Here is a 10,059-nt window from a genome sequence, read left to right on the forward strand (position 1 = left end):
CCAATACTCAACTCAATTTTCAATCCCAAAACCCAATTTAGACCTTACCCAATTTTTGCCCAATACCCAATCCAACTTACTTGTTTCTTTGAGTTGTTTAACTTATTGTGATAATTTTCTGGCGTTTTTTATTCCAAAAATATTATGATTAGTCGAGATGTACCCATAAGATTTTGATGAAAATGATAAAAGAAGACTCTCATTTGAACTCGCAACATATATCGATAATTTGAAAGGAGATAAATGATTTAAACACTTAAGTGGTTTAGCAAGTCTTGTTCTATTGACGGTTCAAACAAAATAACACCATTCCTTTGCACTGGTGTATCGTTTATTAAAGTTAGCTATTGTATTATCGTCACAACCGTAAGTGTTAAAAGATATTTTTCGGCGATGAAGTACGTGAAGTCTGATTTGCGTAATCGGATGGGTGATGAAAATTTAAGCGATAGTTGTATTTGTTACATTGAGAATTAAAGACTTACTTATCAATGTTAAAGTAGAAGATGTAATGGTTAGATTTCAAAAAATGAAAACCCATAGAAAACAACATTAAATATATTGGTTATCTTATATTTTGTTTGGTTAAGTTTTTTTTATGACCCGACCGGAACGGTCAAACCGGTCGAGTAAAAAGTTACATATCGATTTGACCTGACCTGAACAGTCGAACCAACCAATTTTTTTATATAACTGAGTACCGATCTAAAAGTTTTTGACCCCTGTGAGAAAAATTCCTCGATCCGTCACTGATTGGAAACGCATAAAACACCAAAGGCATAATCAAATCAACTAGAGGCTCATTGTTGAGGTCATTTTTGTTAAAAACAATACCAATATGTTTCTTTCTAATGAACCACCAAATTGAGAAAATAATCGCTTCAATTAAAACTTTCTAATGCTTACTATACGACACATAATCCAACCAAGAAAACATCACCTCAGACATTTTAGAATTTGGCCAAGACACCTCCAACCATCTACCAACCGCCCTCCAAATCTCTTTGTCAAAGAACAATCACCAAACACATGACACATGTTCTACTTTTGCTTCTCATAAAGGATATATAGATGGAAGATCGATTCCTCTACTACACAAATTACTCCCGGTAGGTAACCTATCTAAAATCACCATCCACGAATGAATATTAAAGTTTTCAAACATATAATGCATTTAACATGATCTGCAGTAATGCGCGGGTAAAAATACTTGTTTAAGAATATGTGAACCGTTGAAAATAGATATGTTATATTGTGATATATTAATGTTAGTTTTTTGTTTATGTTTATGTTGCATGTTGTGTTGGTTATCAAATGAGTGGGCTATGCTTGGATATGGACTTTCTCACATTTGAACAAATGTTTGGGCATATGATGGGTTGCTTTGTAGATGGGCTTGTGATGGATTATATATTTCTAGAATCTAGATATTATTGGTTGCATTGTGACCACCTCCACCAATTTTCAACGGTCAACTTTATCATTCGCAAATGGCAACCTTAAAAAGCTTCATCATAGACAGCAACTTCACCAAAAGTATATGTATATTTAATATAATTATAATTAACATAAAGTTTTCGATATATTCTATCTACACCATATATCAGTTTTCATAGCTCTTTCCTCTTCAAAAAATAAAATCAACTCAGTTTTGGCAGCCGGCAATATCTCAATGGCACAGAAAAGCAAGATCTTGATCATTGGAGGGACCGGGTACATCGGAAAGTTCATCGTAGAGGCGAGCGTGAAAGAGGGAAACCCGACTTATGTTTTGGTCAGAGAAGGCACAACCACACATCCAGAAAAATCCAAGCTCATAGACAATTTCAAAACTCTTGGTGCCACTATTCTTATTGTAAGTAGAGCCTTACTTTACTTTGTGTGATGATAATCCTGTTTTTCTTGACTATTTTAAGGCATTTATATGGCAAATATATGATTTTCTTGAACCATTTTCAGGGAGATATTAATGATCATGATAGTTTAGTGAAGGCAATCAAGCAAGTCGATGTTGTAATCTCGACGGTAGGCGGTGAACTGATAGCCGATCAAGTCAAGCTCATTACAGCAATTAAAGAAGCAGGAAATGTTAAGGTAACTTTCTGTTTTGTTGAAAATATATCTAGTTGACTAGTTGATTGTATAATTTGACCTATAATCTTTTAAGATGAATTTTTTCTAGCTTGTGTGTTTTTGTTTAGTTGACACGTAATTTTAATATTTATGTAGAGATTTCTACCTTCGGAATTTGGAACCGATGTTGACCATGTCAATGCTGTCGAACCAGCAAAGAGCGTCTTTGCGGGAAAGGCGAACATTCGTAGAGCTGTGGAAGCCGCCGCTATCCCACACACTTTTGTGTCATGCAATGGTTTTGCAGGCTACTTTTTACCAACCGTGGGGCAAATGGACACATACACCGCCCCTAGAGAGAAGATTACCATTATCGGAGATGGAAACCCAAAAGGTACATTGACGTATAAGTTATAAAACAAAGGATTGAGGTACGTAGAACCAGAGTCTCTACAGAGTCGCCTCAACCTTTTAGGAAGCATAAAACGGATTTTAAACTAGCACACATTTTGTGTACAATTCCTAAAAGATGTAATTACACATATTGAAGTTGCAGTGAGTATAAGTAAGAAAGAATAGACTAAATACTATTCCATTATGTTTTCTTGTCATAACCTAAAAACTAAACGAATTTAAAACTAAAAAAATGAATGCACAAAACTGATATATTCATCGAGGTAGAACAGGCATCAAAACTGATATATTCATCTGATGATACAGAGATCATACCAAAAGCCTACTAAGAACGAATCTATTAATGTCGTTGTGTTGTTTTCTGCGATCTAGTTGTTTTTGTCAAAGAAGAGGATATAGCTTTGACTACCATCAAAGCAGTTGATGACCTGCGTACATTGAACAAGACATTGATTTTCAGACCTCCGGGCAACACATTGTCATTTAATGAAATTGTTTCCATCTGGGAAAGTAAGATTGGCAAGACCCTCGAGAAAACATATGTTAAAGAAGAGCAATGTCTCAAAAATATTCAAGGTGAGTTCGATCAAAGAACACGCTTATTTAAAACTTGTCGACTTAAATAAATATAGTCCGGAAAATAATAAGTCGCTGTCTTGCAGAGGCTCCATTTGGGTTAAGCATTGTTTTGTCCATAATGCATTCTGTTTTGATAAATGGAGACGCAACAAACTTCGAGATCGAACCTTCGTTTGGTGTGGAGGCTAGCGAGCTTTATCCAGAGATAAAATACACCACGATTGATGAGTATCTTGCTAAAATTGCATAAAAGCATTTCTTTCATGTATCAGAATAATCATCGTTTATGATTAAACTTTTCCTTGTTGAAGCATCTATAAGATTTTAAATAAGTTACACATTTGTAATGGTTGGGTGCAGTATTTACATATCATATCTTAATGTCTATCTCTATTAATCTTGATCATTTTAAAAACCTGAATTATTTATTGATCAGAAAATCTAATGAATGATGGCGTCACATTAGGACATTATTTTACAGTTTGTTAATTCTACTTGTACTCTTGTAGATGCCTACGTTAACATCATAACATGCATGAAATCTATGGAAATTAACATTTGATTTTTTTTTCACAAGAATCATGATGTTGTTAGCCTCATAATTGTCTATCAAGTTTGATTATAAAGTTAGGGTCAAAGGTGTATAGAAAGTATGTTTATTGTCGATTATGTATTTAGTAACAGATTAGAGACTCTTGTGTCGATCATGTAAAACGACGCGTATGTACATCATCGGGCTATATATATCCTGTGATCACAATTGTAAACATTGAGTTGATGATCAATCAATAAAGATTTTGCTTCAATTTCATCCCTTGTTCTTGTTCATGATGTTGGAAAGATTGAATCAATCATCCTTTGTTCTTGTCATGGATTAATGTGCAGCTCATATAACCTTTACGGAGAGATTGGGGAGCATTGGTCGCATTTGTCACCCTCCACCAATTTTCAACGGTCAACTTTATCCTTCTATGCATATATATATATATATATATATGTGTGTGTGTGACATATGTGTGCAACCTTAATAAATTTATATTTCTATTTAATATAACAATCACGTAAGATTTCTATGCATTCATCAATCTACACCATTCCATAGCTCTCTTCTTGGAAGTAGATGCCTAATGACCATCGAAACCATTATCACCGAATGACACTAAAATTAGCATGAAGTAGAGAGCGTACGTACTCCGCATTATAGAGGTGCACAAATTGGTTTCAAACCCTAAACCGGTTTGTTCGGTCACAAAAAGTCAAAACCGATTTATGACCAGTTTTGGTTCGAGCTGAAACCGATTTGTTGACCGTTTTACTACCGGTTTTGGCCGATTTTTGGTTCGGTAAACCGGTTTTGGTAGAGAGAATTGCCAACCGGCCCCGAACCTACGGTTTCAGACTTTCAGTTGGTTCCAAACCGGTTTCTACATAATCAGCTTCAAAACAGTTCGGCTTCGATTTAATTTTTAAGTCGGTTAATCGCAGGGCCGTCTTTGACACCATACAGGTCTCAGCCGGCATCTAGAGCATGGTAAGGCATGGATTTTTTTTAAAAAAAAAATTGTATATATATAATTTTATTTAAACCTTATAAGTTAAGAGTTTGATCAACAACTCTGGTACGGAGCATTCATTTTGTTTTGTTTATCGCTTAACTTTATTTTGCATATGTGTTATTGCTGTCTTAAGCTATGAATAACATGGTTTCTAAGTATTATTATAACTCTGATTTAAACCTCTATATATTTATAATCATGTGTGTTTTCAACCATCACATAAAATAATACAATATCCCGAAGGCACCTTTTTTCACAGCTACAGACAAACCAGAATCTGATTAAAAACTATACTGTCTTTACCTATGCAATTACCCAACGACAGCATGTTCATGCTGATTGTATATTCACTGGTTTTAAAATCTAAGCCTGAATCATGTGCCAACCCAATACCACATTGTCTTCAACGATGTCTTTGCTTTGTAGACATCGATGTTTCTTGTTGCCCACCAAGTTTTTAATTATAATATTCATGAACCAGTTCGTATTCCCTTGTAACTATTATTATTATTTTGGTCTAGAGTTTGTGGGTTTTCAGCTTATTAATTGTCTGCTATGGAGAGTCCGGAATCATATAGCAGAGTGTCGCGTAAGCATTCGTTATCCATCATGAAACATGGAAAAAGCGGATATGAACCGTCTGATACCGAAACTGAGTTACATGAATTTCCGTGGATTAAGTCCAATAAAAAGACCACAGAATTGGATTCTGATGAACCCGGGAACTTGAATCTATCAAGACTCACAAGAAGACACTCTTCAAAGTTTGATCCTCCAAGAAGACACAGCAAGTCTCCCTACAAGTTTCGAAGAGGCGAGAATAGGAATTCTAGATCACCAACTCCGGGCCCGCTTCCTCTTCCACCCGGGAGAAGTATCAGTCCGTTTTCAAAATCTGAACGTAGGAGGCGCGTTTCAACATTCATACCCGCTAGAGACGATGATCTATCGGATAATGATGAAGAATCTGCTGTTTTTTATAATAATGGAAGTTCTGATAAGCCGAGTTACGCTAGAACGTTATCAGCACCTAGACTTAGATCAAGGGACAAAGATCAAAACTTAAAACACGATCAACGGTTGAAAAGAAGAGAGGGAAGAAGTAGAACGCCTCCATCGCGCAGAAGTATCACCCCACCGGAAGACAAAGAAGTTGAGATCAATGAGACGGTTGCAAACGCAAAATTGGTCAAAAGTCCAGTACGACTTGCAACCGAACATTCTGTTCCATATGGTGACATTTCCTTCTCTCAAGATCATGTTGCAGTGTCAGCCCAGAATATTAAGACTAAAGGGTTGGAAGATCATCCCGGCCCGGATCCCAAATTATTCATAGAAAAAAAGCCCAAACCGATTATGCGTTATAAGTTAAACCCCATTCCTAATCATAATACTGCAGGTTTTAATATAAGAGATGTGAATGGGAAGTCGAACGGGAGTTATTGCACGTTTACTGCAAATAGGCGAAAATGCCAGACAGATACTTGGTTATCTTGCATAGGATTAGGATGTAGTAAAAATTCCAAGAAGTCCCCAGAAAGATTAAGAGCATTCGATGAAGCTTCGTTTATTAAGAAAGCTTTTGTAGTTGAAAACTTAAGACGGTTTTGGGCGGATAAGTATCAACCTTTATCATTAAACGAGTTCACTTGCCATAAACAACAAGCCCTGCAACTTAAAAAACTGGTAAGTAGATTATGCACATTCATTATTTTCTGAAATTGTGTCTGAAAATTTGGTCTTTTAAATGTTTACCTTGTCTCGTTTAGGCGTCGCAAGAAATATTTCCACATATTATTTTGAAGGGACCTCGCGGGTCAGGGAAGAAAGCTTTGGCAATGGCTCTACTAAGTGAGATATATGGGGATGCTGCCCGGAATGTAATATTATGTTTATTTAGAATAACAACTTTTAGCCTTTATGATTTGTATACAGATACTTTAGATTGGTCTTCTTTTTGCAGGTATCTCATGAGTTAAGATACTTCCAGATTCAGGTATGTAAGTTTTTAGGATGTGTTTTTGGCTTGATACTGAAGACAAAACATACAAGAGTTTGGATCTATATGTCTTTAATGCAGGGCTGCTAGACGGGTCGTGTTCGCAGGTTGAACCCGACACGGACCGGAGAATCGTGTCACACACATGAAGCCTAACACGACTTGTGTGTTCGCAGATTGACACAAATACAACCAATTTAACCCAAAAATAGAATTTTATTTATAACTAATTGCGTATTAATATGTTAAAGTTCTAAGTTTACAAATTATGTTTTTTTAGAAGCAACTGTGTTCAAAATATGACATTTTATTTTTAAACTTTATATAGATAGAAACACCCAAATAGTTTATGTTATTATGTAGATAAACTGGTTATACGAGTCAACCCGCTGGGTAAGACACACACACGATCCGTTTAGCTAAACTTATTCATGGCTTCGACCGGCAAATGACCCAAACCTGTTTAGACTAAACCCAAACTACAAATTTCATGTTAGGTTCATGTCATGTCATGAATTCACTAATAGTCATCAAGGGACATTTGCATCCTTACCTTTATCAAATTTCTCTCCGTGTAATTATATACGTCTTATCGTATTGATTTAGGAAGCAAAGCTCACTCAAGTTGCAGTTCCTGTAACATCAAGTCCTCACCATATAGAGCTAAATATGCACTTGGAAGCTAATTCTAGATATGCTCTTATGGCTTCAGTCAAACAAATAGGTAGTGATCATGCAGTTACTACTGAAACCAGTATAGCTAATACAAAGCCAGATTACACAGGTACATTTATTTTAATAATTTCTTTAAACTAAAAGGTCCAGTTTTTTTAAGTTACACATCCTATTGTTTAATACAGTAATGGTGCTTTATGATGTTGACAAAGCTGATGAAAGTAATCAAAAATTAATAAAGTGGATTATCGATTGCTATTCGGATGTTTGTAAACTCGTTCTTTGTTGTCAAGATGATGTCAGCATTCTTGAATCAGTGAAAACTCAGTGTCATATTATTAAGCTTGATGCTCCGATAACTCGTGAAGTAAGTTCTATTAATGTAGTTTATGCGGTTAAAGTTTCCAACTTTATCTAATTTCCCGTGCTTTAAATCTCAGATCATGGAAGTACTTATTCAGATATCAAGAAAAGAGAAGTTTGATTTACCGATGAAATTTGCTGCAAAGATTGCTAATAAATCCAAACAGAATTTTAGGAAAGCAATTATGGCTCTTGAAGCCTGCAAATCTCACAAGTAAGATAACAAATATTATGTTGATAATAATCTTTATATGAATCTAAAAAGTCGACCACGTATGCAGCTATCCATTTGTTGAAGATCAACCAATTGCAATAGGATGGGAAGATGTACTTATTGACCTCGCTTCCGACGTTTTAGCTGATCCGTCACACAAGAGGCTAGTTTCTAAAATAAATTTTATACTTTGTAAAATCTTGATAAGAAGCTAGCTAACATCCTTAAACTTTGTTTTTATCAGGCTAGTTCTCACAAGGGGAAAACTACAGAAACTTCTGGTGGAATTTGTTCATCCAAAACTTATTCTTCAGGTCAAACGATAACCTTTAATTTAATAAAATAAAATAAATAAAACTTTCATTTCGTTTCCGTTATGCAGAAACTCATTGAACAGTTCCTCAAGGGAGTTGAAGCTAATATCAAAAGGGAATTATATTATTGGCATGGTTATTATGTAAAGTTCTTGTTCATTTACCAGACTTATATGTTATTTTTGGTCTAATATATTTTGACTTAAAGTTAATGCCAACCTACAGGATAAGAGACTCCCAACTGGAACCAATGCCTTACTAAAGCTAGAAGGTAATAAAGATAAATAGTAATATTTCCTACATAACTTATGATGATAAATGAATGCATGAAATTGATATAAAGTTAAAAGTTGTGCTACACCTTATGTTTTTCAAATTTGTTTATATATGTTTCCTGCTCCTGCAGAGTTTGTTGCAAAATTCATGAGTATACACAGGAAGACTTTACATAAACATCAGTGACTGAATCTCGAGAGGGCATGAATAATTACAAGAAGTAGAGGGTCGTTTATTTTGTCATTGATTTTTTAAGTGTAAGCATAAAGTTGCCCTGGTTGTTATGAAGTTGTGAGTTTATGTTACCAATTTGTAACTCTTAGATAAACAGAAGGATTTTTGTTCTTATGATTGATTTAATAATAAAGAGATACAAGATAGCCCATTATATAGGGAACAAAGCTACATATCACTACCATCTAAAAATATAAAATAGAATAAATGTTCTAACAGTCCCCCGCAAGCTAAAGGCAGGAACGACCTGAAGCTTGGACGGTAGAAGGAGAAATCGTTGTGATGGTAGAGGCTTTGTGAATATGTCAGCTATTTGATCACCTGTGGATATAAACTGAACATTTAGTTCGCCTTGTGCTACCTTTTCTCTGACAAAGTGGAAATCAACCTCAATGTGTTTTGTGCGTGCATGAAACACGTTATTGACAGAGAAACCTATGGCTTGCACTTGAATAATCATATGCGCCAAACAACCCCTCTAGAGAATACACATTGAAAACACAATTTTTTTAAGATTTAGATGAAAGGGGATGTGACTCCAATTGCTTACCTCATTTGAGCCCAAGATTGTGTTGTCACCCTAGCCAATTGTCTTCTATGAATTACACGGGCTTCTAAGTGACCACGATTTCTTGATTCACAAAAATAATTCCGGGCCAAGCCAACTATGGTTCCTCGGGCCTTTACGGATTTTACAGATGTTTCGAGTGGGTTGCAGCAGTCCTCGCTATCAACTCTGATACTTGATGGACCGAAGGGTTTTTGTTATGATTATTGAATAATGAGATACAAGATAGCCCACTATATAGGGAACAAAGTTACATCTTGCTACCATTTAAATTTATAAAATACAATAAACGTTCTAACACTTGCTCATTGATACTAAATTGATGATCATGTTAGATGTAGATCGGGTTCAAAGATAATTTATATAATGTATTTGTGTGACTATCATGTCACTATAATGCATTGTGTAGTTCATATACCTCCCAACTTCTATTATAGCTTTACGTCTATTTGATCTCATTATGATTCCCACTTTAGAGCATCCACAATGTCGAACAAACTTTTAGGTTTGAATGACGTGGCTCGGAGGCAGACAAGCTTGCAACAAGCTTCTTCATTGTGGTCACAAAGTTCATGGCTGCAAACTTTGTGCATTGTGGGCATAAAGTCCATGAAGGTTGTTGTGGATGAAAGCGAAGTTTTTTTTATAAAAGTTTGGAATATAATGTGACAATTTGTGAAGGTTTGACGTGTGAATGCTCTAAGACTAACTGTTGTGGTCCGCGATGGGAGCCGCGAGGAGGGTGGCATGAGCCACGTCAGTAGCGCACACCATAACGCGGTAACACAATCAGC

General features: G+C 35.5%; 2 protein-coding genes across 2 annotated transcripts; both read left to right on the forward strand.

Annotated features, from left to right (window-relative positions):
- The first annotated feature begins 1,588 nt into the window (after nucleotides 1-1,588).
- Nucleotides 1,589-3,418, forward strand: LOC143553457 (eugenol synthase 2-like). Its single transcript, XM_077043460.1, has 5 exons — nucleotides 1,589-1,855; nucleotides 1,960-2,094; nucleotides 2,230-2,467; nucleotides 2,860-3,063; nucleotides 3,150-3,418. The coding sequence occupies exons 1-5, from the start codon at nucleotides 1,673-1,675 to the stop codon at nucleotides 3,314-3,316; spliced, it is 927 nt and encodes a 308-aa protein (XP_076899575.1). The 5' UTR covers nucleotides 1,589-1,672; the 3' UTR covers nucleotides 3,317-3,418.
- Nucleotides 3,419-7,269: 3,851 nt separating this feature from the next.
- On the forward strand, nucleotides 7,270-8,707 carry LOC143553454 (replication factor C subunit 3-like). Its single transcript, XM_077043455.1, has 8 exons — nucleotides 7,270-7,405; nucleotides 7,482-7,663; nucleotides 7,737-7,873; nucleotides 7,941-8,036; nucleotides 8,118-8,187; nucleotides 8,256-8,330; nucleotides 8,413-8,458; nucleotides 8,594-8,707. The coding sequence occupies exons 1-8, from the start codon at nucleotides 7,291-7,293 to the stop codon at nucleotides 8,647-8,649; spliced, it is 777 nt and encodes a 258-aa protein (XP_076899570.1). The 5' UTR covers nucleotides 7,270-7,290; the 3' UTR covers nucleotides 8,650-8,707.
- Nucleotides 8,708-10,059: the final 1,352 nt, after the last annotated feature.

Source organism: Bidens hawaiensis, unplaced genomic scaffold (genome assembly GCF_021521415.1).
Source record: "Bidens hawaiensis isolate Kalapana, Puna unplaced genomic scaffold, B.hawaiensis_p1.1 tig00017241_1, whole genome shotgun sequence".
Classification (NCBI taxonomy): domain Eukaryota; kingdom Viridiplantae; phylum Streptophyta; class Magnoliopsida; order Asterales; family Asteraceae; genus Bidens; species Bidens hawaiensis.

What these genes read in the sequence shown, in the direction of transcription:
- LOC143553457 (XM_077043460.1), top strand. Translation starts at nt 1,673, where the DNA reads ATGGCACAGAAAAGCAAGATCTTGATCATTGGAGGGACCGGGTACATC. An exon ending in TTGGTGCCACTATTCTTATT is followed by an intron (nt 1,856 to 1,959) that starts GTAAGTAGAGCC and finishes AACCATTTTCAG; the next exon opens with GGAGATATTAATGATCATGA. An exon ending in AAGAAGCAGGAAATGTTAAG is followed by an intron (nt 2,095 to 2,229) that starts GTAACTTTCTGT and finishes ATATTTATGTAG; the next exon opens with AGATTTCTACCTTCGGAATT.
- LOC143553454 (XM_077043455.1), top strand. Translation starts at nt 7,291, where the DNA reads ATGCACTTGGAAGCTAATTCTAGATATGCTCTTATGGCTTCAGTCAAA. An exon ending in TACAAAGCCAGATTACACAG is followed by an intron (nt 7,406 to 7,481) that starts GTACATTTATTT and finishes TGTTTAATACAG; the next exon opens with TAATGGTGCTTTATGATGTT. An exon ending in GAAGCCTGCAAATCTCACAA is followed by an intron (nt 7,874 to 7,940) that starts GTAAGATAACAA and finishes CCACGTATGCAG; the next exon opens with CTATCCATTTGTTGAAGATC.